Raw genomic sequence first — 27,840 nt, forward strand, 5'->3', positions numbered from 1 at the left:
TTTTTTATTTTTAAGTATAGTGTGGGTTGTTGCGCTATCTACAAGATAAATATCTCCCTCTTTTGTTATATGCCTAATGCGAGAATGTAAAATATCCATATTGCTTCAATAATACATATATATATAATTAGTAAGGATAACTAGGAAGAGATACAATCATATGCATGCGAATGTAAAATAAAGCAAATAAGTACATCAAGCATTCTGTTTATCATCTAGGGTTAGTGGTGCCGTCAGGAGTCTCATAAAATCAGCGGTATCCAAATAAGTCATTGTTAAGAGATTGTCTGCATGGTCTTTATCTTCGAAAAACTAAATTTGTTTCAACATTCTTGCCTTTGTCCTTCAGGGACGCTTGATAAAGATCAGCTAGGTGTTTTGGCGTACGGCAGGTACGTGACCAATGGCCTTTCATTCCACATCTATAACATTCACTTTCAACAACCCTTTTTCCTTTATTAATATTTTTCTCCAACTTCGGGTTGGAATTAGATTTATCATACTTGAAAATAGGGTAATTTTGGATTTGAGATCCACGACCACGGATTCCTTGTCCATGAGAAAAACCACGTCCACGTCCACGGCCGCCACCTCGTCCATGCCCGCCACTTCGTCCACGCCCATAATTGTATATTGTTGCATTCGCTTCAGGGAATGGGCGAGATCCTGTGGGGCGAGACTCATGATTCTTCATCAAAAGCTTATTATTTTGTTCAACAACAAGTAGACAAGAAATCAAATCTGAATATTTTGTAAAACCTTTTTCACGATATTGTTGTTGGAGGAGTACATTTGAGGCATGAAAGGTTGAGTAAGTTTTTTCCAACATATCCGCATCAGTAATATTCTCTCCGCACAGTTTTAATTGAGAACTTATTTTAAAAAGTGCGGAGTTATATTCACTGACGGTTTTGAAATCTTGCAGCCTCAAATGCATCCAATCATAACGAGCTTTTGGAAGAATCACAATCTTTTGATGATCATACCTATCCTTTAAATTTTTCCACAATTCAAGCGGATTTTTCACCGTAAGATATTCACTTTTAAGTGCCTCATGGAGATGGCGGCGAAGAAAGATCATAGTTTTTGCGCGGTTTGACTTAGTCTCTTGATTTTCCTTTAATTGTATTTCCAAGACCTTGTGCAGCCAAGTGAATTTCGATATCCAATATCCATGACACGTAATTCTTTCCCGTAATATCAAGAGCCTCGAATTCAAGTTTCGTAAAGTTTGACATATTATAAACTATACAAAAAGTGTTAGTAAAATATATTAAATATTTATTACAAATAATAAGACTAATAAATCACAAGTGTAATATTTTAAAAATATCCACTCTTATCATGCAACAATAATAAATAATTATGAACAAAGGTTACTCCAATAAATTTAGTTCTAAACTATAATGAACATAAAATAATGAGTAAAATAAAATTAACAAAGGATAACCTACAAAATATTATTTTTATTCTTAAACATTTTCGTGCATAATATCATGCATAACACGTAATTAATCAATAAAGAATTATACGCACAAGACTAGCATCAATATTGATATTAATTTCTCGTTTCAGATCAAAAACAAATAACAAATATACAAAATGATGGACACAAACTCTGAACTATAACAGAAAAGTGCACATGATCAACATGTTTGCGACAAAAAATGAGACACTACTGTTTATTACACATGAATAAAGATATCTATTAGTGCCTAGTGGTTACTCATTTCTATTTATTAATATTCTTACATGACACATACAGAATATGGAGCTCCAATCACTACTCTTCATTTTGGAAATTTCATTCCTAGACAGGCACGTCATGGTGGAAAAGAAAAAGTATAAATTTAATCTAATCTTTTTACTCATGTTAGTCACTAACAACAAAAAGTAAAGAGGGTCCAGTTTGCATGAATTTAGGGTAGCAAAAACACTCAACTAAGAACACAATCCAGGAGGATTAAAATAATATAGTATTATCCAAAAAAAATTGTAATGCATGTAGATCATACCTTTAGCTTAAATGGGATATAAAAGATTACTCCTTCTAAACTTTATGCAAACCAAACTCCTTTCAAAATTTTGAGCAACTCGTGCTGATAACGTATTACAAATATATTGTATATATTATATATAAGATGAATATGGGAGAGAAGACATCATATGAAATTGTATTTCATTCAAGTGTGTGTCTTACAAGATGAGACTTGAGTCCTATTTATAGGCTCACTAGAACATAGATAGAGAAATCCAAAGCCCAAATATATGAATATATGTAGAGAAATCCAAAGGTCAAATACATGTACTTGAACAACTTATGATTTTGGAAAGTCAAGAGGTTGTTCTAAAGTATTTTAGAGACATCATATTCTCACAATTTAAACATTTTTTTAGACACTCCAATCGTAGCTCTTAGATTAATGGGCCGAAACAAGCCCGAAAACAATCCTGTACCCGACCCAATAAAAGCAAGAGAAGAAGCAAACTAAAATGAGGGTTTAGCTGTTCTCTAGGGTTTTAGCACAACCAATAAACTAACAGAACAAACAGAGACATAACGGCGACATGATTACCGGCGGGAAGAGCTACGTGTCCTCGCCGCCGGCGTTCTCCAACGACTCTAAAAAGCTACTTATTTGTACCGGAAGTTCCGTTTCAATTTTCAGCACTTCCACTGCCTTACAGGTTCTATTAACATTCAATTTATTTATTTTATTTATTAATTTACAAATTGTACTTAAGAGTTGATATAAGTTGAGTTGAAATTACAGGTAAATGAGCTGGAAGGTCACACTGATCTGGTGACATCAGTTATAGTGGTGCCAGCTTCCAGTAAATTGTTGAATTATTGTTGGACTTCTTCTTTCGATGGTACTATTAGGTATTGGGATTTTTCGGTTTCCGAATTAATCAAAACCATCACTACTGCCTTACCTATTCACTCTATGGTAATTTCTCTCGTGTTTATGATTTTTCAATTGTTAGTGAAATAGTAATTGTTCGGCTTATGTGTGAGAATTGTAAGGTTTATTAGATTTTAGTGTTTTCCTAGTAGGGATTGATTTGTTATTTTGATGTACAGGTGATTCCTAGTTTATTATCTATGTCGTACGAGAGTGATGAGAAACCACATGATATTTTTGCTTACGTATCTGTTGATGGAAGCCAAGGAAAGGAGAAGCTGCCCATTGTTAATGAAAGCGAAGAAAAGGAGAAGCTGCCCAATGTTGATGGAAGCCAAAGAAAGGAGAAACTGCCTTTATGCGGAGAAATTAAGAAATGTAATTTGACTAAAGCTCGTATGGTTGGTAGTGTGACTTTGGCAGAGGTGCGGATTTTTCTTATAAAAATTATCAAATGCTTGTATGTTAGTGTACATGAGTTTCAAGTGAATAATATCTTATAAGCATGATAAACTGTTTTGTATTTGTGTATGTCTCGCTGTCCAAATCATATCCAGAAAAAAATGATCATCTCGAATGGTGGTGCGGAAAGCTGCTTTATTTTATTTTTTTTCTCTCATTGACATCACAATTGAGTTTTGGAAACACTACAGATATACTCCCTGAGTTGGAAATTCGAAAATTGCTTACATTGCACACATTTCATTGCATACACTTAGTATATTCAAAAGTAGCTTGTACAGGCCTACAAAAAATAGGCAGGGGTGGTAAAATTGGCTACCTTGATTGGCACCCTTACGACTCCAATAGGGAACTCCTGATAAGGTCCATGCCTCAAAGACAATGGCACTGTTATCAGCGCCATTGCTGGAGATGTTACATATGTGTTCCAAACACTCTTAATTGAACCGAGTAATAAATGGCGAAGTTACACTGTATGTTTAGCTGCTAAAGAAAGATAGCATGTGGTATATCAAAGATATTAAATTTATGTTTGATTATTCGTATATAGTATAGTGAGTACATCCACAAGTGTGTTTTCGTCAGTTGCTTTTCAGTACTGCTAACTTCTTTCACATGCGTTTTCTCCAATTAGTTATATTTATGGTTTAACTTTTAAGGCAATTAATATTTTTGACTTGTTTATGGAGTGTCTTCCTATGTATTTTCTGTTTTTTTTATTAAGAATTTAGATTTTCCGAACATTTCGAAATTCAACGGTCATACCAGTTGTTCCTTTGCAATGCGTTTCCTTCACTTAAATAATATTCATTTTTCCTAACCTTTCGTCAAAGTGACCTGTCAAGCTTTGTGTGTATCACATCTAACTATTAAGGGTTTATTTAAAAATATGATAGTGAGGATGTTTATTAATTTTCTGCCTGTTTTAAATCATTTGTAAGGTAAAATGGGTCACTTCAATCACATTTTGTAACTTTATATGCGTCCTGCAGCTTATCTGATATAAGGTAAATGTATTTCCTTTTACCTTCTCTACAGACTCTAAAACCCGAGTTCGTAGCATCTTCGCCTGCTGGGAGATACATTGGGATCAGAGATAAGAGAAAACTTCGTATATGGGAAGTCCCAACAAAAGATTCGGACAGAGTCTTCCACAAGAAAATAAGATTGCATCACACTAAAAACATAACTGCATTTGCTTTTCATCCAACTGAAAGAATTGTAGCAGCAGGTGATGCTACAGGGAGGATCTTGATTTGGAGAGGTTTTGGTAACAAAGCATTTTCTATTCGTAATAAAACAGCAAATGGAGATTTTATGGACATTGATGATGAGAGAGCTGGCGTAAGGGGGGATGACGATGCTGATTCTTGCACCACTTGGCATTGGCATTCTGCAGAAGTGAAGGTCCTCTTTTTCTCTTCCGATGGAGAATATTTGTTTTCAGGTAGATAAAAAATATCTTATTTTCTTTTCCAATGTCACGAGTGTTACAGTGTATACCATGTGTCATTTGTCAGCTTTTAATCTTTTTTTGATTAATATATTTTTTAAAAGAAACTTGCATTGCAAAGTCATATAAATAAATGTGGTGGTTATAGGTGGTAAAGAAGGAGTCCTAATGGTTTGGCAGCTCGACACGGGGAAAAGGAAGTTCTTACCTCGCATAGGATCCTCGCTATTGTTTTATACAAGTTCTGGAGATCCCTCAATTTCAACTGTAGGAACATGTTTATGCAATGGCTCACTGCAGCTTTCTTCTGATGATGAAAGTGGCCTTGTGCAATATGATTTTTAAATTCATGTTTTTTTTTTCTGCAGATATCTTGTGCTGATAACCGTATACATATATTGAAGATGCCTTCAATGGAAATTTTGAAGTCCATTTCTGGAATCAAGGTATGTACTAAAACTTAATGTTATTTAGAAGATATATGAGCTCAATTTGTTGAGCAGGGTATTTGATCGCTTGGTATCCAACAAAGAAAAATTTGTCTAGGATTCATCCAGAAAAGTAGTCCCCCCCCCTCCCTTCAGATGACATGCTCAAGAACTATTTTGGAGGATTGGCATAGACACATTCTTAATACTTTCTGGTTATTGATCAAAGTCCAGTATTTCTATAAGAATTCACGATTTCACTATTTTGTTTTATGTATCACCACTGTATTTTCATTAAGAATGCATGATTTAACTATTTTGTTTTCTTTATCATGCTGTAGTTTCTCTGTGCATTTCAATACAAGGTTGATATTAATATCAGAAACGTTTTAATGTTCCATTCCAGCTTCCTCCTTCGGTTCCAGGGTTACTTAAAGATTCATGTACCAGTTTTGCCATTAATCAAACTTCTGGAATAGCTGCAATACGAACAGACAATTACTGTATTCAATTCTACAGTTTGCTAGATGACCGTGAAATTTCGGAGGTGAGATTAGTACTTATATTAAATGCTTAATTCGGTGACTTCAGTCTATACAATTTTTTATCAGATTGTGATCATCTTAGAGATATAGCATCCGCTTGCAGTTTTTACTACTATTTGTCATTTTAATGTAAGCTGATAACATGCAACATGATATCTAGGAGTCCCGTTATATTGTAATGTGTAATGTAGTATGCTTCGATTTTCGGTCCCTCATTCTAGTTTATAAATATTAAAATAATATAAAATATAGTAACTATCTGATTTACTTTTCTATTAAAACATATTATCTTTTATAAACACACCTTAAAAAACATTTTATATCTCTCAATCATTAATATTGCCTTTTTCTAATTTAAACACATTACCTTTTAGTTAAAGCATATTATTTTTTATAAACGCCTAAAATACCATACATTATATCTTCTAATCATTAATAATTATAAGCTATACTATTATATTAAAACTGAGACATTGAAACTTTTGGTTTTCGTTCTTTCTTTAAAGCTTTTATGTGGCATCTGTCTTTCCTGTTTAAAGAACTTCATACCAGAACATTTAAGTTCTACCTATGGTCTGTATATATGTTTCATCATGTCCTCTTTTGCTTTCATGAAGATATTGCACGGAAGCTGAACTGATTTTACTTAAATTTCAGGTTCAAGTTTGTGAAAGAAATCATCAGCCAGTTGATCAAGTCACGGTAAATATGTTAATATCGTTGCTGTTCAACATATTTTATGTCTTTGGTATTTGTCTAAGTTGTAGCTTTTATTGTTGTTCAGATGCAGACCCTTGTTTTTTTATCACCCTCCTCTCTTAAAGTTTGATGATAAGAAAGGATGCAATCATTCCTTTGTGTGATTTGTTTCCTCGTTTTGACCTATCATATTTCTTGTCAAGATATGTAATGATTCTACAATTGTGTTCAAGAAGTATTGTTTTCTATGTATCATGAATGTAGAGTAGCATGTTAAAGTTTGTATGTCACATACAAATTCAGCAAAGTCTAAATTGTAATTTATAGCTGTCTGAGGACTATTGCTGCACATTTAGCAATTCTTTTAATAGTATATCATATTTACTCCTATTATGTTTGATTAGCTTGATATTCCACTCTGAAGCACTACGATCAAAAAATTTAACTCTTAAGCTTCGTATGCAGGTAATAGTCTCTTTAGTGGCTCTTTCCCCAGATGGATGTGTGATGTGTACTTCTGAAACTAGGCTTCCTGAAGATGGAATTGGAGGTCTGGTGAGTCTGAAGTTCTGGGTATGTGGGTCCGAGAGCACAAACTTCAGCTTGTCCACCATTGTATATGAACCACACAGGTTTGTCTTTATTTAATAAGTGTGTGTGTGGCAAAATAGCAAGCATGAACTTCAAGGCTAAAATTTAAGATGAACTTTATTGACGTTTTCTAGTACCATAGCTGTAATTTTTCTGTATGTTCAAAGTATATATGCAAGTCCAGTCTAGCAAAACAAGTATGACATAATTACTTGTGCCATCATATATAGGACATTGCCAGAAGTTAAAAACTAGAATGAAAAGAAACACATTATGCTGAAACACATATTGGAAAATTAAAGACGCGGACTTGGGAGATTTACGTTTTTTGAGATGGAGATGTCGTAAGTTGTCAAGTTGCCATAAATACGGTGAATGAGTAGGTGTCTTTAAGTTCGCTTCTGTCATTATGTAATTGCCAGGACTTGCTTAAGAGTTGATTCAGTATGCATATATTCCAATTTGCAGCTGCCTATTTTTTAGTTGCTTTTTTAGTTGCTAGGACTGGCTCAGTTTACGTCCACAAATCGCACCTAACAGTTTTCCATTCCAACTGCATTTTCTATTAGTCTCAAACAAGTTTCTCACCCCATGCCTTGGTAGGCTGTGGACACACAGCATGCTTTCTATAACACTGGGCTTGAGCATGGACCATGCTCAAGGACTCGGCTACAAGTATCCGACATGGATACGTGTCCAAGTGTCAGACTCTAGCAACATTTTGAAAAATGTACATGTTTCTGGCTTAGATTAAGTGTCCAAGTCCCAGTATCCATGTCTGAATGTCAAGTGTCCGACACGGGTGCTCCAAGGTAAAATGAAGAGTCCGAGTAGCACAGAGCATGGTTCATGTATGGTGGACCATTCTAGAGATATTTAATGCAAATTCTGAATGTAATTTCAGATGATTAAGTAAATCCTTTGTTGTTGTTGAGTGATGAATTTATTATATTCACCACTGTGAAACTTGTTTTTTTAGAGAGGCAGGTATTTCTGGAATAGCGTTTCATCCCACCCTTCCTATGGCTGTCAGCTCTTCTTATGGCGGTGATTTTAAGGTAAAATGATCAATTTAAAGTTGTAGAAAGCTTTTGCCCATATAACAGTTGCAATATTGCAGGTGTGGGTGAGCAATAATGTAAATAAGCTGAATGATCAAGCCCTTGCAAGTACTGGTTGGACATGCCATGCTGTTGGTTCATACAAGTATGCCTTATACCCATCTCGTTTAATTACCATTATTTTACCCTGCAGCAGCATTTCTAATTTTCTAATTACATGCAGTGAAAGAAATTGTTCAACATAAATTATTTGATTTCTCATATAAACAAAGTTTTCTATATATCCTTTCAATGAATACAGTAGTTTATTAGGTCTACGACTTTATGCTGTGTCATATTATATAATTACAACAACAAATCGGATTCGCTGGATTTTTGTTATCCAATTTTTGTTTGGTTTTAAGAAGGTAAGCTAATAATACTTTTTTCTTAAATTCTCAATCTTGTCATGTTAAGCATAAATAGATAGACACTGTGCAGACGTCACCAATCAATACTTAATTCTGAGATTTGTTATCCACTGTACTTTCATGATTGCCACTGTAATTTTTACCTATCTTTCTGGCAGGAAAAAACCTATGACTGCTACTGCATTCTCTGCCGATGGTTCTGTTCTCGCTGTTGCTGCAGAAACTGTTATTACAATATGGGATCCTAAAAAGAATGTTCTAGTGGCTGTAATTGGAGAAAGCCTTGAGGTAATATGTTTGAGGAACAAATCTTTGCTACCTTGTCATGTAGTTTGCATGAGTCTTGTGTTTATGTGTAACATTTCCACACATTTCAAACTTCAAACCATGTTATAGTAATGTTGAATGGAGGCATATGTTCTGGTTTGCTGTGTTCAAACGTCAAAATTTAAATGGATTAACTAAAAAGCTGTATCCCCCCTTCTTGATGGCATAACAAAACAATCTGTACTACTTTGTTGTGTAGTCTGCAAATATCTTTTGTTTATTATCATTTTGACAAGGTTGAAACTTGAAACCATGTTAAAGTAATGTTGAGCGGTGGCATTTATTCTGGTTTGTGTGTTCAAAATCAAGTGGATTAATTTAAAAGCAGTAACCGCCCCCGAGACCGTATAATTTTTCCTAAATGTCTGCCTAACCTTGATCCATTTGGCAGCCTATCTCAAAAGTTGCATTTATTGGGAAGTCAGACTATCTTGTATCAGCATCTGGAGGTTCCAAGCCTCAATTATCTGTCTGGAGTATGTCCAAGATGTGTATGTCATGGTCTTATAAACTTCATACAGAAGGTTAGAGGGTCTATTTTCTCCCTTCTCTATTTATTTAATATTTTGATATCCATCATGGTGATCCTCCGGCTAAAGCTCTAAAACAAAATCAGTATTACCTGTTGAATCTGCTTGCAAAAAATGAGTAACAAGACGACCAATATGATTTCTACCAGTCAGGGGACACATCTTAATCCTGCATAATTGTATGAGTAGTGTCAACATAAATTTAATGTATACAATTTAAAGCTGTAGAAATTAAGTCTTGGACCAATAGATAATAAGTTAATAACTTATTGAAATCTTACCCTATATTAATAATCAATATATAAATTCTCAATCTATTAACTATATATTTACGTTAAAGAATAATTATATTAAATGTATTGTGATTAAACCAAAGCAATAAACAAAAGTTGCCCTCCACGTAGGCCAAGTGATGTAATTAAAAAACATTGATTAGTGCAAATTATATTCAAGTAGTAAAAAGATCAATACATGACAAAACATTGGCATTAATATTATGAACTTTTTAGGTAAGGAATCAGTTTGCACAATTATTTTATATGATAGCAGAATTCTACAACTTAATGCGTGGATAATTAGTGATAATAAAATCTGTAAGAATATCAAATTTAAGATGACCAAGCATTATTGAAATTTGATAGCGCCATGCACAAGGTCTTTTGACCAAGGTTCACTATTTGCGGGACCTATATATTATGTGAGGGCTTTTTCATTGACGTAAATGTGCATGCATATGATAATTCCGTGAAATAAATATGTTGGTTTGTGTATGAAACTGGACCAATATACATTTCTGCATTATTTCGAAAATTCGCTATTTACTAAATTATCAAAGAGAGCCCAATAATATGCGTACAGCTGTTGCATAACTACATTTGCACTCGAGTTCACATCCTTAAACAAGAGATTTTAAGTTCATCCGAGCCCAGATTGTATGAGTGCAATTTAAAGTAAAAATCATCAACCACGTCTTTGAAATTGGAATAGCTCCCTTTTGAAGCCTTTGGTTATAGGTCATTGCAAAAGTAACCACCCACTTGCACTTGCATCTCATGGAAATTTGGTTTTAATTGTTTTTTGTTTATTTATGGGAAAAGAATTATTGCAGTTGTTGAGCTTCTGTTATATTATCCATATGTCGCCCATCTTAATATCCTATGCCTCTATGCAGCCATAACATCTACCATGGGCAATTCTTATTTTTCTGTACTTGGACTTATCCCCAAGTCATCCAATGAAAGCACATTACATGATGGGGATGGAGTAATCTTGTTATTCAATGTAGAAGATCCTGTTCCTGTCACAACCTGGTTTGTAAGCAAGGTAACTACAACTCTACAAGGTTTTTAGTTACTGAGTTGAATGCTTTGATCAGGTGGAATTACATAGTTAGGCCTTAATTCAGAGGTGTGCAGTTCGCTTGCTGTCTATTTGAGACCCAAGTGCATAGTTATTATGTAAATTTACAAATTGCGGTTACCTTCATTTTTTAACCCTATGTTGCAGGCCAGGGGTGGGGGACTTGAATTCATTCATTTAAATCCAAGATCCATCAAAGATGATGCTTCAGATAGCACACCGACCCCAGAATTACTTGCATATGTAAATAATGATCATGAATTTGTCCTTTTTAGCCCACACGGTGAGCAATTGGATGAACATGGCATTTCTCTTCGGGAGAATCATGTTTTGCCTGAGGAAACACGTAAGACTTTCAAAACCCACTTCCATTCATACTGACTATTTTGAGATTACTCGTTGGAAGTTAGCAGGATCGGATTATTTTTATTGCTACTGCCTTCAACACCTTTTACTTATACTACAGAAACCTTTAGAAACCTACAACACCTTTTACTTATAATTAGCCAATGCCAATAGAAGCTATAATTATATTAAAATTATGTCTCGGATTGTGGTGAACATGTTCAGGACATTAGAAACAAACTTCAATTGAAAAGGCAGAACAATGTATAATATGGTCTATGTTATGAATGAATTGGATAATTTTGTCATCAACTAAACTGTAAGAGTCTAACTTTCTGGGTGCTTCACAGGACGAGTTGGGTATGAATCAGTATATGGTGAGCTGGCAGAGTTTAAGACGATGGAAAACTCAACTTCACCAGCCTCAGTACTACCACCTGGTCGGCCGTGGGAAACAATTTTTAGTGGATCGTCACATAATCTACCTCCCCTAACTAAGTTATGTTCAGTCTTTCTAGAAGCGTTGCTTGAAAAGAGAACGACAGATGTTGAATGATAATATGCTTGCAGCACCAGATTCTTATTTATCCTATCCAGGGCTGGAAGATTTACTAGCCACAGTTCTGCAACCTTGTGGATGCTTTACATAATAGCTGGAACTTCATTTTGGTGGTAGGCATGTTTTTGCAAGGGAGATGATGAGCAGCAACAGAGTGCCTTTGAAGTTGTAAACCTAGGATGATAGTAAATTAGAGAAGGAAATACAAGGAAGAAAAACACAGCTAAAGTTTGGATTTTTGTATCTGTGGAAGGGCCTTTTTCATATCCAAGGTTAGAGCATTTATATAAAATCGTCTATCCATGTTATTGTAAGTTGTAACTCATACTCTGTATCACTAGTCTAGTATATTGCAATTCAGCATTCCGGTTTCTTTTCTAACTGGTCTGAGTGATTTTTATAACAATTTCATACAAAACTTAATGAACTTGTAGAGTATGTGCAGAACAGAGAAACAGTTCCATACAACTAACACTTTATTATTCTTAGAACGATGTGCACAAGGTCAAAACATACATAATAATATCACAACATATGAACATAGTATGGCTTCTCCTCAAGTGGTCTTGAGTTTGTGGCCAGAGTCCTGGTCACCTTCGCCCTCTTTATGGCCACCAGTAGATGCTGAAGAGATATTTCGAGCGGACGAAAAGAGATCAACAGGTTGAGAGTCTGCAATGGTGGCCTGTTGACGAGAGAGATTTTCAGCAGCAGAGAAAAGATGAACAGGTTGAGAATCCGCAATCTTTCCACTTTCAAGGGGAGTGCCTGCCTTGTAAACAACTCTTATGGCTTCATCTTCCGATAATTTGGCCTGTGCTGTTGCATATTTTATGTCTTCCTTGCTCTTTGCCATAGAACCTTCGCTCCCTCTTTTCTACAGTATACAGCTTCTTCGCAACTCCAAATCCTTAAAGTTATAATATGATTAGAGCCAGGATTGCCCCTTCACGCGTGTCCTTTGAACCTGATACGTGGCATCTTGTTTGGTTGTCCACCTCAGAGGTTCCAAAATAAACAGATAAGTAGATCAGTAATGTTCACGGAGATGCACGTACATTAACATTAGTTTAAATTAATTATTTGACTTTTTTCCCAGAAAATTTAAATTAAATTAGACATTTTGGCGCCGCCTATTCATTTTTCAGTAATTAATTACATACACAAAACTAATCATGTTGAATATACAGAAAAAGAGAAATTAATATAAAATTAACTTGGGAGGGAAAATCACTCCTCGTTGTGGAAGAAACATGGGAAGCTCTTCGACTTTTAAAGAGTGGTTTAGGAGTTTTTAAGGAGTGGTTTTAGGAGTTTTAAAGAGATGATTTTTGTGTTCATCTCTTTAAAAATTAATTAAGGAGCTCGCATATTTAAATATAATGTTGAAGTAGCTCTTATGTGTTTTCATTTACAATTTATTTTTAAAAAAGTTACTAGAGATAAAAATTAAATGATTATTAATTTTATGTTTTAGGCTATGTTCTAACATCGCCATTTTACATATTAATTATCTGATTATTCGTTATGAAGTAAGTACTATGTCGACTTGATTTGAGAATTCGATTAATTACTGCATATTTTTCTTAATTGATATATTAAATTTTAAAAGTATTACTTTTATAATTTTTAAATATATCGAAATAATAATCCGATTAATCAATTTAATAACCAAATTCTAATTGTTACAAGGTTTCTTTAGACTTTAATGACTGATTGTAAACTTGGTCCGTTAATTTGATAAAATAAATGTAGTATCTATTACGAAAATCTAAATCAAATTTTATTAGAATGCAATTAAATCTAAATGTATTAAGTGTTTAAGAGCTTAATTATTGGCATCCCAGATTTGTGTTTGATTTTTTTGTTCATATCAAAATTTGTTAGAACGATATAATCAATTGTAACATATATAAGACTAAATAATAAAAAAAGTGTCTCAAAAATTTTAAAACGCATCAGTTCCAATGTATTTATAAAAAATGTGACTAAGAGAAATTTTTCCTTCCATAAATAAATTTAATAACACCCGAATTTTCCTGTTTAAAATCAAATGAAAAAGAATTCAAAATCATAAAAAAGAAGAAGAAAACAAGGTATACTCGCCGAATAGATAACAGAGGATGTATGTGGCTGGGAGAAAAACCAACTCTCCTCTCATAGTAAAAACTAAAAAACACAGGATTGAAATGCTCTTCTCTTCACCACTGCAAACTCAGATTTCTAACCACTTTATCATGTATGTTTCATCTTTCCTCCTCCTCTTAACTTCGCATTATCAAATTAGTAGTATATAACATAACTTAGATTACAGACATCATATATTACAGCTCAATTTTAATCAAGTTGTAACCTTTATCAAGTGTGTATGATATATCCACTCTTATCACATTTCTTGATGTTGAGGTCCTTGTATTTGCTAATACAAACAGACTAGTTGAAATTCTTCAACTAAACATTATACTTTCAGCAATTCTTGGATTAAGGGGTACATGTACATTTAAAAGTTACAATAGCTTGAGTTCATGGCTGCCTTTATAAATTCAGTGTCACCTATAGTCAACCCATCTGTGGAACAGACAAAAAAGTTTAGTGTTTTTTCTTGGCAGATTCCTCATGTTCATTCATTTCCTCTTTCGAAGGGTTTTTCGAGATTTTTAGCATCTACCCATATGGCTAATCCTCCTAAAGATAGCGTTTTTACAATTCCCAATTGGAGATATGGTAAGAATGATGGTAGAAGTAAAGATTATAGGCTGAATGATGCTTTTTTGTACTTGGAATACATGGTTGGTAAGGGGCATACACCGGATGTCGGTCATGCAACTCAGTTGTTGTATGATTTGTGCAAGTTGAATAAACTTCGTAAGGCTACTAGAGTCATGGAGATGATGGTTAGTTCAGGCACCATACCGGATGCTGCTTCGTATGCTTTTTTAGTTAATCATTTGTGTAAGAAGGGTAATGTTGGGCACGCGATGCAATTGGTTGAGAGGATGGAGGAGTATGGATATCCGACGAATACTGTAACTTATAATTCTCTGGTTCGAGGGCTTTGCATGCATGGTAGCCTGACTCAGAGCTTGCAGTTTGTGGATAGATTGATGCACAAAGGGCTAGTGCCAAATGCATTTACTTATGCAATCTTGTTGGAAGCTGCTTATAAAGAAAAAGGGGTCAATGAAGCGATTAGGCTCTTAGATGATATAATTGACAAGGGTGGAAATCCTAATATTGTTAGTTATAATGTCTTGCTAACTGGGCTTTGCAAGGAAGGTAGAACAGATGAGGCACTTGCATTCTTTAGGAATATGCCGTCCCAGGGGTTTAATCCTAATGTTGTGAGCTATAATATTTTATTGAGGAGCTTGTGCCAAGATGGAAGATGGGACGAAGCCAATGAACTTTTATCAGAAATGGTAGGCGAGGAGCGTGCACCATCAATAGTCACCTACAATATATTAATTGCTTCCCTTGCTAATAATGGAAGAATTGATCACGCCTTCGCTGTGTTGGATGAAATGTTTGATGGACCTTTCACACCCACTGCAGCCAGCTACAACCCAATCATATCCCGTCTCTGCAAAGAGAAGAAGGTAAAGGATGTGATTAGATGTCTGGACCAAATGATATACCGACAGTGTAATCCAAATGATGGAACATATAATGCTATTTCTGTGCTTTGTAAGGAGGGGATGGTAAAAGAGGCTTTCACCGTATTCAGGGGTTTGATTGGTAAGCAAAATTCATCTTCTTACGATTTCTTTAAGAATGTGATTACTGCCTTGTGTAGAAAAGGGAATACATATCCAGCACTTGAGCTCTTGTATGAAATGACAAAATGTGGATTTACTCCTGGCTGCTATACCTACTCGTCTTTGATCAGGGGGTTGTGTATGGAGGGAATGCACAATGAGGCAGTGCAAATATTATGCATCATGGAGGAAAGCGGCTACAGACCTGATATTGATAATTTTAATGCTCTTTTGCTTGGGCTCTGCAAATCTCAGAGAACAGACATGTCCTTGGAGATATTCGAGATGATGATTGAGAAAAACTTTAAGCCTAATGAAACAACTTACACCATATTGGTGGAAGGGATCGTTCATGAAGGAGAAAAGGACTTGGCAGTCATGGTTTTGAAGGAATTGCATTCAAAACAAGTGATAAGTTTAAGTACATTGGAAAGGCTAGTTATGCAGTATGACCTTGAGACATTGCTGGTATAAGAAGTCGTTAAGATATATGAGGCTCAGTCACACTGAAAATTAACAGGATCCGACGTATAACCGTGCTGCAAATAATTCAGGAGAAAGGATGAAATTGTAAACTTTCTACTTCTTCTCAGTAAGTCCTCGTAATCAAATAAAGAGTATTTGGGACTTACTTTGCATGATTATTAAACACAAGTCTAGTAGCAAGGTTGAGGAGCTCAGTTCTTTCAGATGCATTACTCTCTTTGTTTCAGTCATTTACTGCTAACTACTTTTTTAACTTAAATTTTCTTCATTTGTTCAAGCTTTGTATTCAAATCACCCATACTACAGTCCTATTCCTTTAAAGCCAAAACATTAAAATGTTACATCAAAACTCTTGCTTCAGTTAATTTTAGAGTTAATTGCACTTTGTAACCCCTACCTTTCATTGAATAACAAAACTATATACTTACTTTCAAAAATACAGTTTGCAACCCCTAACTTTAGACATCAAATACAATATGCATCCCTTTAACCATTTTGTTAAAAATATTTATATTGTGGAGGGTAAAATTGAAATTCAACAAAATATTTAAATAATAATTTTAATTTTTTTTAAATTAAACTAAAATTTAGAATTTCAAATTATAAAAATTATATTAATGTCAATTATTTTATTACTCGGTATAATTTTTAAAATTTTAAAATTTAGATATATTTAGAAACTTTATGATTATATATATAAACATATATCTTGCTTAATAAATATATTTTAAGTATTTAACATTATGATTAATTTAGAGTATTACTCATAGAAAATAACTATAATTTTTTTCATGTAAAAAATGCATTAAAACAAATATTTTAACTAATTTGAAATTTTAATTATTAATATTAACATCTTAATTTCAATTTTATAAGCGCAAGGGATGCATGTTGTAGTTGATATTGAAGTTAAGGGTTGCAAACAGTATTTTGCAAAGTATGTATACTGTTTTGATTTTAAATGAAAGGTGGGGGTTGCAAAGTGCAATTAACTCTTAATTTTATGTGATAATAAAAGTGTTCTAAAAATCCCCGATTTCTAAAAAAATCTCCGCTTAATCTTTAAAAAATATTTGACCGATCCATTTTTTAAAATTCGATTAATATTTATAAATTATTTTTGAATTATATATTTTAAAATAAATATGTTAGATATATTTGTGATGTCATGTCTAATCTGATTTGTTTAGTTTCAGAACTTAACTGGAAATCAGAACTTACTGAAGACAAGAAGTTATCAGAACTTAAGTTATTAGGACTTATATCAGAACTTAAGTGCGGATACACTTTGTTTTTACCGAATTAAGTGGGTTAAATGCTAAGTTTGATTATACTTATGATGTAATCTACTACGAGCCTTGATGAATTATTGAAGTAAATAAACGTAAATGAGACGGGAAATTGTTGACGCGGAAAACCCGTGAAGAGGGAAAAAACCGCGGGTGGGAATGTGTACTCAACCAAAGTAAAGTTTCACTAGTATGATGTTTGTTGATACAAGAGCTATATCTTTAGGCTATCTGAATACAATTTACATGAAATGCTAGCCTCGACATAAGTGTTTGAGTAGTGTGTTTGTTGATGTTCTTCTCTCCGAGTTTTCTCTCAAGTTGGTGTGTGTTTGTTTTTTGTTCCGCGATGCTCATGATCCTGTTCTTCCTTCTCTTCTTATCCTCCTTCCTCCTTTTTCTCCAACTACTCCTCTCTTTTCGCTCCCTCTTCTCTTTCGGTTATTGACTTGGGTAGGGATGTTTATCTGAATAATGCTACAAATCCGGACGGTTGATGACTTAGTCTTTCCCCTCTGATTTCGTTAGTTGACTACCCAGGACGTCTAGCCTTGATTCCTGTCAAGTTGTCCTGCATACATCTATTGTCGTCATGTCTTTACACATCGTGTCATGTCAAAATATAGGCATAACAATAGCCCCGGATTTTGTTAATTTATTTAATTAATAAAATTCATCCACCTGATGTCGTGTTTTACTTTCCAAGCGTTAAAGTAATTGAGTAGTCATTCATCTCCTAGATCTTCATGTAGATTCCTATTGATATGCATGCATTGTCCTTTCATCTCTCCATAAAACTCTTCCCAATGTTTATCACTTAATTTTCGCGTCTCTATATACACATTTACTCCTTCATTGTTCATTCACCTTTTCCCCAAATCTTGTAGAAAAAACCAACTCAAAACCCTTCTTTTTCCCATGGAGAAAAAGAGTGTTCGCAGCTCAGAGAGTCACCATAAATCTCCTCGCCCGTCGTCCGAGAGCCCTGAATGGGTCATGACTAACCTTTTAGATTCTCGTGATAGTCAACCGAGTCTTATCAAGTCTGAACGATTTGAAGAATTGAAACTGCTTTTTCACTCCGACGTCAATCTCATACTTCCAGACTCTTCCATCCGGGCCGATTCCTATAAAAAAGGTTGGGTCTATTTTTATTTCTATCCCTTTGATGTTAGTTTAACTTTCCCCTTTTCGAAGTTTGTTGCTGGAGTGCTGAAGGCACTTAACGTGTCTCCCGGACAGCTGATGCCATTTGCATGGAGGACGTTGGCCTGTCTTGATGCCATTGAAGATAAGCACAAGTTGAACATTGGCGTCGAAGTGGTGAAACATTCTTACAGTCTTAAGAAATTCCACAACTGCAGAGTAGGTTTCACCAATAAGGACACTGAGGACCCCTTGATATTGAACAATGAGACGGTCAATGATCGAAATTGGAAAAAGGATTATGTATTTGCTGAGAAGAAGTCGTTAGGAGAAGATTTTGATTATCTGCTTGAACATTGGAACAACACGGGTAATTTTCCTATACTTGTCTGCCTTTCCTTTTTACACTTTATATTGATGTTGATTCTTCATTTATCTGTCCTTATAGTCTAGTAATTCCGTTATTGCTGTAGTGTTTCTTATTCTCATACTTTGTTCATATGTTCCTGTTTGTAGTTGTATACACCACGAATTGTTTATTTTTTTCTCAATCATTTGCATGTAGATTGTGATTTCGAGTTTGACGAAAGTGATGAGGCGACAAAAGCTATTGTGGCCAAAATCCGGGCTCTGCCCGTTTCTGAAAGACTATGGCCCAATTGTCTTGGTCGCCCCATTCATAATGCTAGTAGAGTGAATGTAAATGATTTTATTGTCAACATGAAGAAGACTCAACTGAAAAGCGAGGCGGGTGCTTCTAGGAAGGCTGGGTCCAAGTCTGTTGCTCAGAGGACCAAAGGGAATTGGTTGTGTCCTATGCCATCAAGCCGACGCACTCAATACAGAGTTTGTCTTCTGAGACCCTAGAAAACCCCAAGAGTGACCATAACATTGAGATGAGTTCAGGACACATGTATGCCAAAGGTATGCGTCATGTCTTCTCTTTTATGTCATATTTGCTTCTAGCTTTTTGGATTTGGATTTACTGTTTATCTTGGATTGAGCCTTGCTTTCTAATTGTAGAGTTTAAGCCCCCCATTATCAAACCTTTTTTAATATCCGGTAAAGATTTGTTTAACAAGAGATGTTGTGAAGAGAAGTCTACTAAGACTGGTTCTTCTAAAGCCCCTCTGTTGTCTAGCCCTTTGCTAACCCCTCCTGTTAGCCCTACAACTAAAAAGGTGAGGGTCAACCCTTCTGCAACGACCATTAGCTCAGACGTTCCCACACCTTTGTTGACCCAGCGTTATGCTATTAGCTCCGATCCTGCCTCGTTTGCCCACCTTCTAGGTGACATGGTGCTCCCCCAATCGTATGATGGTCTCTCCGCAAAAGGATTGGAAGACATATTGGAAATGCTGCTGGGTACTCCTTTCATGTAAGCTATCCTTGTCACATCTTCTTATCATCTCTAAGTATTTTTCTCTGTGTCTAAATTTCTTTATTAAATGTATCGCAGGATCTTCAGAGCATTCTTGTTTCTCGTGAAATTTACAATCACAAGATCCAGTCAGCAAAGGAGCTCGAGGCGGAGCATAAGGGGTGTCGTAAGAAGCTAGAAACTGCTGAAGGGTTGGCAAGGGAGAGGTTGACTAGCTTGAATGATTTGCAGAAAGAGTTCGATAAATTCGCGACTAAAGTCCAGTCTCTTAAAAACGTCATGCGCTCCGAAGCTGAGAAGGTTGTCCACCAGCAGATCATGCGTACTAGCGTGGACACTATGCTGGAGTATCATCGAGGCGAGTGGAAGTCCTGGAACGTACTGGAGACTGTCAAAATTTATAATAAGGACTTTCCTGACGCCGCCTTCCCTCTAGACGAGTTCGAGACTCCAAATGAAGACACTGAAATGAACTCCCCTAAGGATGACATTCATGACGAGGAGTAATTTGATATTATTACTTTGTTTTAATGAATTTTTGCTTCGTACTCTGGTTTTTAAGTTGCTACGTTGTATTCCTATTTTATCTTTTAGACGGGGAATTTTGTTTTATTTCATCGAACGTTAATTGTGACTTTTGCATCTTTTGAATTGTTAACATTCTGGGTTTTCATTTCATTGAGTTTCCAATCTTCTCGTATGATTAGATCATTTGATGTTGATTGAATATTGTTATCGAGACCGCATGTGTATATCTTCAATACATGTTTGTCTCGTAGAATTCCGACGCACAGTCTTTTAGGAGAGACACTCATCCTAATTTATTGTTTTAGTTTGTCATCGTTCGTTGTCTTTCACGTAATTGCAAATGTTAGCGTATGTTGTCATGTTATATTGTAAAAATTTGTATTTTTGTTGATAAAAACTGTTAGTACGTCATTTCATTAACATACGTTGGTGCATGCACTCGTAGGGTGGTTAAAAGGCCTTATTCCCTCTTGAAACCCACCATGTCATTTTTTATAAATTTGTATAATGTCATGTGGATACTTAAATATTGTAATTTTCGTAACAAATATCATAGCGCTTTTATTGTCAACTGAATTCGTCAAGTGTGTATGACACTTGCAAATTAGCAAAAATTGTAACTGGGTGATCAACCCTTCGAGAGTTTTTATTTTATATAATTGTAGAGTGATGTTCGTGAAATTTTATAGAATTGGAATGTAAACATAAATACGGCCTATAAGCATAATCTTAAACATTTCATCCAAGTATATCGCAATTTGAAGACACAATGATATTGCATAGTAAGGTAATTCACAATGAATTGAATCATAAATTGATCTCGCATAAATGATTTACCAAAAGCACATGATAACAAGTAGCACATAATGTCATGCCAAACACAAATGTCTAACAAAAACTAACTATGTCCTAATCGACTTATTGATCAATAACTTCTAAAATCAAAAAATTAAAAAGATGAGATAAAAAACTTTACACATTGATAATGTTTTAGGTGTAAAGCGTTCCAGGCTCTTGGTACTTGCGTTCCATCCATAGTGGACAGTCGGTATGCTCCGCGTCCTACGACAGCGTCTATGAGGTAAGGCCCTTTCCAAGTGGCATCAAACTTCTCTGCCGTTACGTCCATCGTGTTCTGGAATGTCTTCCTCAGCACCATGTCGCCAACACGGAAAATCCTTATGTGAACATGTTTGTTGTAGACATTGGCTATTCTTTGTTGATAAGCAGCTACTCTGTTCTTTGCCATTTCTCTCAGCTCATCTACTATATCCTTGTTATGTGACAATTCTGCATTGTTCACGTCATTATTTCAAGAGTCCATATATTGCCGTTAGTACCATGATCTCTGTTGGTAGCACAGCTTCGGTACCGTAGACTAGACTGTAAGGTGTCTGTCCTGTAGACGTCTTTGGAGTTGTTCTATCTGACCATAATACCCAAGACAATTCTTCAGCCCACTTTCCTTTGCAAGTCATCAGCCGTCTTTTTAAGTTGTTGATTATAATCTTGTTGCTTGACTCGGCTTGTCCATTGGCTTGGGGGTATCTTGGCGTCGACTTGATCAAACCAATGTTCCAACTGTTTGCAAAATGCTTCTGTCTTGTCACTGATGAATTGTGATCCATTGTCACAAATGATTTCGGATGGTACGCCAAACTTGCAGAGAATATTTCTTTTAATGAATGAAATCACTTCCTTTGACGTCACTTGCTTGAATGCCTCAGCCCCTCAATCCATTTTGAGAAGTAATCAGTCATAGCTAACATAAACACTTTTTGTCATGGTGCTGGTGGCATTTTTCCCACAATGTTCATTCCCCATTTCATGAAAGGCCAAGACGGAAATGGACGTGTGAAGCTGCTCAGATGGTTGATGTATGACAGGTGCGTGCTGTTGACAGGCGTCACACTTTTTTGCATAGTCTAGGGCATCATATCTTAGTGTCATCCAATAGTATCCCAAGCGTAAGATTTTTAGAGATAGATTTCTTCCGTTAGTATGATTCCCACATTCTCCTTCATGTGCATCCCTTAGCACTAAGTCTACTTCATGCTTTCGCAGACATCTTTGTAACAACCCCGTGGAAGATTTTTTGAATAACTCTCCATCTATAATCGTGAACCTTGACGCCTTCATCCTGAGAACCCTTACTTCATTGTTATTAGCTGACACTGCTCCAAATTATAAGTAGTCTTTGAATTATTTTATCCAGTTGTCTGAATCCTCACTAGTGTCAACATTACGCTGATCAAGAGTCATTGTTTCTGCCCCAAGGGCTAGTCTTTCCATAGCGGGCTTTACGATGTGGACTACTGGACTATTGTTGAGATCCATGTTTTTGAGCACAACTCCCAATCCAGCCAACGCGTTAGCTTGCACATTATTCTCCCTTGGAACTTGTTCTATGCCGAAGTTAGTCGAAACAGTTGGTTAATCTTTTCGTGATGTCGAGGTAAGCCACCATTTTAGGGTCTTTGGCTTCATAGGAGCCCTTGACATGATTGACAATAAGTAACGAATCACACTTAACGTCAATGTTTTTTATCTTCATTTCTTTAGCGACTGCGAGTCCCATGATTAATGCCTCATACTCAGCCTCTTTGTTCGTGGCTTTGAAGTCACAGCATACCGATTGGGCTACTATATCCCCCTGTGGTGATTTGAGGGCAAGCCCCAATCCTGTTCCATTGATATTAGATGCACCATCTGTATACAACGTCCAAGGCTTCATGTCTACCCGTAAAAGAACTTGCTGAAACTCTTGTTCAGCATCCGTCATTAGGCTTGGACTGAAATCAGCCACAAAATCAGCTAAAGCTTGTGACTTTATGGCAGTTCTCGTGTCATACGTGATGTCATAAGTACTTAGTCATATTGCCCACTTTTCCATTCTCCCCATTAAGTCAGGTTTGCTCAAGACGTTCCTCAAAGGGAAGTTTGTCACGCCGTGTGTCTTATGTGACTCAAAATAATGCCTTAACTTAATGGAAGTCATAGCTAATGCAAGTACTAACTTTCAAGAGATGTGTACCTTGTTTCCGCATCTACTAGGCTTTTGCTGACGTAATACACAGGCGACTGAACACCTTCACTTTCTTTAACAAGAACGCCACTTACTGCATGATCAGTTACAGACAGATACACGTACAAGTCTTCTCCTCGAGTGGGCTAAGACAAAAGTGGTGGGTGGTGTAGTCAGGTATCTCTACAAGTCACTCAAAGCAGTCTCATATTTTTCAGACTATAGGCACCCTTTGTTCTTTCTCAACACGTCATAAAAAAGCTTGCACCTGTCTGACGATAATGAAATGAACCTGTTCAAAGCTGCAACTCGTCCTGTTAATTTCTATACGTCTTTGACATTCGATGGACTCTTCAATTCAAGGATTGCTTTAATTTTTTCTGGACTTGCTTCGATTCCTCTTCTTGTCACCATGTGTCCGAGGAACTTTCCTGACGACACAACAAAGTTATATTTAGACGGGTTCAGCTTCATGTTATACGACCGTAGTATGTCGAATACTTCTTGAAGATCTCAGACATGATCTTCTGCATTAACAAACTTGACGACCATGTCGTCAATGTACACTTCCATCATCTGTCCTATTTGATCTTTAAACATTCTGTTGACAAGCCTTTGAAATGTAGCTCCAGCATTTCTTAATCCGAACGGCATGGCTAAATAGCAGTATATCCCCATGTCTGTTACAAACGTAGTTTTCTCACAGTCGGAAGGCTCCATTTGGATTTGATTAAAGCCACTTGACGCGTCCAGGAATGTGAGTAGTCCGTGACCAGCCGTCGAATCAACCATGGTATCGATGTGAGGCAATGGATAGGGGTCTTTGGGACAAGCCTTGTTTAAATCAGTGTAATTAACACAAACTCTCCATTTCCCATTCTTTTTCTGCACGATGATGACATTTGCTAGCCACTCAGGGTAATCAACTTCTTTAATCATGCCAGCCTTGATGAGTCTTTCCACCTCGTCATTTATTATCTTGTTTCTCTCAGCCGCAAACTTCCTTCATTTTTGTTGGACGGGTGTGTAGCTAGGATCCACAGTTTAGCTTGTGTGTAATGACATTTGGGTCAATTCCCGTTATGTCACCATGTTCCCATGCAAAAGCGTCCAGTCTTGTGGCTAAGAAATTTACTAAATTGGCTTCGGTCATTGGAGAGAGGTCTTCAACCATCAATAACTTCTTGTCTCCGGTCTTCAGGTCTACTTCAGCTAATCGTTCCGGTCCTGTTACTATAGCTACAGGCGTTTCACTTCCATGACATTGGACGGTTGGTTTCAGACATGTCATGTAACTAGTCCCGAGCCATATTTTGGTCCCCTCTTATTTCCTGAGTTCCCCATGGTGTTGGTAATTTTAATACTTGATGATATGTTGATGGTACCGCCTTCAGGTTGTGTATCCATGATCTTCCCATGATTATGTTGTAACTCGAATCCACATCAATTATGCAAAACTTTTCCAGGAGATTGACCCCTTGGGCATATGTTGGCAATGTGATTTCTCCCAATGTGCGTTTTGTCTCACCACTAAACCCCACCAATGTTGTTGACTTCTTGATCATGTCACTTTCTGCCAACCCCATTTGCGTCAATGTGCTAAGCATCATAATGTTGGCAGCACTCCCATTGTCCACCAATATTCTTTTGATTAAGCAATTTCCTAGGGGTAGTGAGATGACTAATCCGTCTTGTTGTGGTTCCCCGTATGTCTTCTTGTCTGATTCGTCAAACATTAAGGATGGCAGATTGTCATTGTTAACCCCCACTTGTGTGACTCGTATGTCTGTTTCTATGGATGCCCTCTTAGCCTATGAATATGTTGCTCCACATATTTCTGACCCTCCTAAGATGAAGTTGATCACCTTGTGATGTGGTGGAGGTGGTGGTTGTCTTAATGGTGCCACATTGTTTCTTCTTGGTGACACGTCCTTCCCAACATAAGATGTTTTCTTTGACGCCATGAATTCCGTGAGATATCCTTTCCTGGTCAGAAATTGTAGTTCTTTCCGTAAGTACACACAGTCATAAGCCTTGTGTCCGTAGTCTCCGTGATAGTCGCACCACAATTTAGAATCCGGGCTTGCTTTAGGTTTATTGCTCTTTACTGGCCACTTTACGATACCTCCCAATTTGGTGAATTCCTTTATCATGGCTGAAGGCGTTATCATGAAGCCATAACTGACATAAGTTGGTGGCAGATTGGGATCCTTCCTCCAGTCATCGCGTTCCACCCTCTTCCATTCGTTAGACTCTCGTGTCGAGTTAACATGTACTTGATCTTTATTAGGTCTAGTGCAGGGCTTGTATTCTCTGGACCTTGGTGTCGTAATTTTTCTTGACGGCTTGTAGTACTTCTCGTCCTCCTCCATTCTGTCTTCTTCCAATCTCACCTGTGCCATGGCTTTGGCTTGCACATCGTCCATTATTCGACATGGGTACTTTGTCAATTCTTCGTAGAGTGGGGATTCTCGTTCTAATCCTCGTCTGAATGCTTCGATAGCCGTAGGGACGTCACAATTGGTGATGGTTACCTTCTCTCTATTGAATCTCGTCAGGTAGTCACGTAAGGGCTCTCTACTTCGTTGGATAATCTTGTATAAATCACTGGTGGTTTTTTCGAACACCCTGCTACTTGTGAATTGCAGATTGAATGCGTCTATCAGATCAACGAATGTCTTGACGCTTCCTTGTGGAAGATTCACAAACCATTACAAAGCTGGGCCGGATAGAGTTGAACCAAAACCTTTACACATGCATGCTTCCTTCAGATCATGTGTGATTGCTACTGTGAACATTCATTGTTTGTATTGTGCAATATGCTCCAGGGGATCGCTGGTTCTATCATATGGTTTTATTTATGGTACCGTGAAACATTTTGGTATTTCTACCAAGGCGATATTGTCATAAAAGGGAGAGCCAGCGTAGCTTGTTGGGGTTGCTCTTTCCAATGGTTTTGGAACGCCCAGTATCCTTTCGATCAAATCCCTCATGTCTTGTAGTTCCCTTCTAAATTCTTCTGTGACTTGACTCTTAGATCTTGTACATCTCTGACGCGACCTCCTCCTGTCAGTTTCTCCTTGTCGATCATCGCAATCGTCATATCGTTGCTCGTCGCGTCTCCTTTCCATGTCATCTTCGTTATTTGGAACATCTTCTATATCGTCTACATCAATAACATCGTCTGTTCCATTTGTTGGTCCTCCATTCTGGTCGTGGTCCTCCGCTTCATCCATGTCCAGACGTCTAACCACACTTAGAATAGTTTTCTTCGTCGTGGTCTTGGTTTTAGACTTGGTTGTTATCAATTCCTTCTTCAATGTCTCGTTCTCAGAACATACCTTCTCCAATTTTTGTTGTAGCTGTTTCAATGTCGCAGCCATCTCTTTGATATTCTCAGCTTCTCCTTCTTGGTTCGTGACTTGTTCTTTGTCGCTTTCCATTGTAGTGTGTTAATCAAATTCTTAGCAAGTTTCCCACAGACGGCACCAATTGTTTTTACCGAATTAAGTGGGTTAAATGCTAAGTTTGAATATACTTATGATGTAATCTACTACGAGCCTTGATAAATTATTGAAGTAAATAAACGTAAATGAGACGGGAAATTGTTGACGCGGAAAACCCGTGAAGAGGGAAAGAACCGCGGGTGGAAATGTGTACCCAACCAAAGTAAGATTTTACTGGTATGATGTTTGTTGATACAAGAGCTATATCTTTAGGCTATCTGAATACAATTTACATGAAATGCTAACCTCGACATAAGTGTTTGAGTAGTGTATTTGTACATCTTCTCTCCGAGTTTTCTCTCAAGTTGGTGTGTATTTGTTTTTTGTTCCACTGATGCTCATGATCCTATTCTTCCTTCTCTTCTTATCCTCCTTCCTTCCTCCTTTTTCTCCAACTACTCCTCTCTTTCCGCTCCATCTTCTCTTTCAGTTATTGACTTGGGTAGGGATGTTTATCTGAATAATGCTACAAATCCGGACGGTTAATGACTTAGTCTTTCCCCTCTGATTTCGTTAGTTGACTACCCAGGACGTCTAGCCTTGATTCCTGTCAAGTTGTCCTGCATACATCTACCGTCGTCATGTCTTTACACATCGTGTCATGTCAAAATATAGGCATAACAATAGCCCCGAATTTTGTTAATTTATTTAATTAACAAAATTCATCCATCTGATGTCGTATTTTACTTTCCAAGCGTTAAAGTAATTGAGTAGTCATTCATCTCCTAGATCTTCATGTAGATTCCTATTGATATGCATGCATTGTCCTTTTCATCTCTCCATAAAACTCTTCCCGATGTTTATCACTTAATTTTCGCGTCTCTATATACACACTTACTCCTTCATTTTTCATTCACCTTTTCCCCAAATCTTGTAGTAAAAACCAACTCAAAACCCTTCTTTTTCCTATGGTGAAAAAGAGTGTTCACAGCTTAGAGAGTCACCATAAATCTCCTCGCCCGTCGTCCGAGAGCCCTGAATAGGTCATGACTAACCTTTTGGATTCTCGTGATAGTCAACCGAGTCTTATCAAGTATGAACGATTTGAA

At 36.5% G+C, this 27,840-nt stretch overlaps 7 protein-coding genes across 8 annotated transcripts; 3 read left to right on the plus strand and 4 right to left on the minus strand.

Annotated features, from left to right (window-relative positions):
• Positions 1-298: 298 nt before the first annotated feature.
• Positions 299-1,081, minus strand: LOC141715019 (uncharacterized). Its single transcript, XM_074518507.1, has one exon. The coding sequence runs from the start codon at positions 1,079-1,081 to the stop codon at positions 299-301; it is 783 nt and encodes a 260-aa protein (XP_074374608.1).
• Positions 1,082-2,435: 1,354 nt separating this feature from the next.
• LOC141713331 (uncharacterized) lies at positions 2,436-12,056 on the plus strand. 2 transcript variants are annotated; one of them, XM_074516693.1, is made up of 16 exons: positions 2,436-2,688; positions 2,775-2,951; positions 3,086-3,331; positions 4,407-4,815; positions 4,970-5,088; positions 5,190-5,267; positions 5,656-5,796; positions 6,452-6,496; positions 6,959-7,125; positions 8,064-8,142; positions 8,205-8,290; positions 8,714-8,843; positions 9,274-9,406; positions 10,584-10,735; positions 10,919-11,117; positions 11,467-12,056. In XM_074516693.1, the coding sequence occupies exons 1-16, from the start codon at positions 2,569-2,571 to the stop codon at positions 11,670-11,672; spliced, it is 2,487 nt and encodes an 828-aa protein (XP_074372794.1). In that variant the 5' UTR covers positions 2,436-2,568; the 3' UTR covers positions 11,673-12,056. The 2 variants fall into 2 exon arrangements, with proteins under 2 accessions (XP_074372794.1, XP_074372796.1); XM_074516695.1 differs by lacking the exon at positions 2,436-2,688 and having other exon boundaries at positions 2,776-2,884.
• A 77-nt stretch (positions 12,057-12,133) lies between these two features.
• On the minus strand, positions 12,134-12,599 carry LOC141713332 (SEED MATURATION PROTEIN 1). The gene has a single exon (XM_074516696.1). The coding sequence runs from the start codon at positions 12,529-12,531 to the stop codon at positions 12,232-12,234; it is 300 nt and encodes a 99-aa protein (XP_074372797.1). The 5' UTR covers positions 12,532-12,599; the 3' UTR covers positions 12,134-12,231.
• Positions 12,600-13,784: 1,185 nt separating this feature from the next.
• Positions 13,785-16,193, plus strand: LOC141713333 (uncharacterized). The gene has a single exon (XM_074516697.1). The coding sequence runs from the start codon at positions 14,201-14,203 to the stop codon at positions 15,902-15,904; it is 1,704 nt and encodes a 567-aa protein (XP_074372798.1). The 5' UTR covers positions 13,785-14,200; the 3' UTR covers positions 15,905-16,193.
• Positions 16,194-18,921: 2,728 nt separating this feature from the next.
• On the plus strand, positions 18,922-20,324 carry LOC141711064 (uncharacterized). The gene is made up of 3 exons (XM_074513510.1): positions 18,922-19,275; positions 19,375-19,729; positions 19,811-20,324. Exons 1-3 carry the CDS (start codon positions 19,248-19,250, stop codon positions 19,908-19,910), a joined length of 483 nt encoding a protein of 160 aa, XP_074369611.1. The 5' UTR covers positions 18,922-19,247; the 3' UTR covers positions 19,911-20,324.
• Positions 20,325-21,162: 838 nt separating this feature from the next.
• LOC141715020 (uncharacterized) lies at positions 21,163-21,888 on the minus strand. The gene is made up of 3 exons (XM_074518508.1): positions 21,633-21,888; positions 21,282-21,550; positions 21,163-21,195 (listed from the first exon to the last, which is right to left on the minus strand). The coding sequence occupies exons 1-3, from the start codon at positions 21,886-21,888 to the stop codon at positions 21,163-21,165; spliced, it is 558 nt and encodes a 185-aa protein (XP_074374609.1).
• A 2,692-nt stretch (positions 21,889-24,580) lies between these two features.
• LOC141715021 (uncharacterized) lies at positions 24,581-25,021 on the minus strand. The gene has a single exon (XM_074518509.1). It carries the CDS (start codon positions 25,019-25,021, stop codon positions 24,581-24,583), a length of 441 nt encoding a protein of 146 aa, XP_074374610.1.
• Positions 25,022-27,840: the final 2,819 nt, after the last annotated feature.

This window comes from Apium graveolens, chromosome 3, assembly GCF_009905375.1.
Source record: "Apium graveolens cultivar Ventura chromosome 3, ASM990537v1, whole genome shotgun sequence".
Classification (NCBI taxonomy): Eukaryota; Viridiplantae; Streptophyta; class Magnoliopsida; order Apiales; family Apiaceae; genus Apium; species Apium graveolens.

Bases quoted from the DNA above. Each gene is read 5' to 3' on its own strand.
- LOC141715019 (XM_074518507.1), bottom strand. From the start codon at position 1,081: ATGATCTTTCTTCGCCGCCATCTCCATGAGGCACTTAAAAGTGAATAT.
- LOC141713331 (XM_074516693.1), top strand. From the start codon at position 2,569: ATGATTACCGGCGGGAAGAGCTACGTGTCCTCGCCGCCGGCGTTCTCC. The intron at 5,797-6,451 runs GTGAGATTAGTA...CTTAAATTTCAG, and splicing joins ATGACCGTGAAATTTCGGAG to GTTCAAGTTTGTGAAAGAAA. The intron at 7,126-8,063 runs GTTTGTCTTTAT...TTGTTTTTTTAG, and splicing joins ATTGTATATGAACCACACAG to AGAGGCAGGTATTTCTGGAA.
- LOC141713332 (XM_074516696.1), bottom strand. From the start codon at position 12,531: ATGGCAAAGAGCAAGGAAGACATAAAATATGCAACAGCACAGGCCAAA.
- LOC141713333 (XM_074516697.1), top strand. From the start codon at position 14,201: ATGGCTGCCTTTATAAATTCAGTGTCACCTATAGTCAACCCATCTGTG.
- LOC141711064 (XM_074513510.1), top strand. From the start codon at position 19,248: ATGAGTTCAGGACACATGTATGCCAAAG. The intron at 19,276-19,374 runs GTATGCGTCATG...TTCTAATTGTAG, and splicing joins AGGACACATGTATGCCAAAG to AGTTTAAGCCCCCCATTATC. The intron at 19,730-19,810 runs GTAAGCTATCCT...AATGTATCGCAG, and splicing joins CTGCTGGGTACTCCTTTCAT to GATCTTCAGAGCATTCTTGT.
- LOC141715020 (XM_074518508.1), bottom strand. From the start codon at position 21,888: ATGGATCACAATTCATCAGTGACAAGACAGAAGCATTTTGCAAACAGT. The intron at 21,551-21,632 runs GTACCGAAGCTG...TGAACAATGCAG, and splicing joins ACCTTACAGTCTAGTCTACG to AATTGTCACATAACAAGGAT. The intron at 21,196-21,281 runs GTACCAAGAGCC...TTTTGATTTTAG, and splicing joins CCACTATGGATGGAACGCAA to AAGTTATTGATCAATAAGTC.
- LOC141715021 (XM_074518509.1), bottom strand. From the start codon at position 25,021: ATGTTTGACGAATCAGACAAGAAGACATACGGGGAACCACAACAAGAC.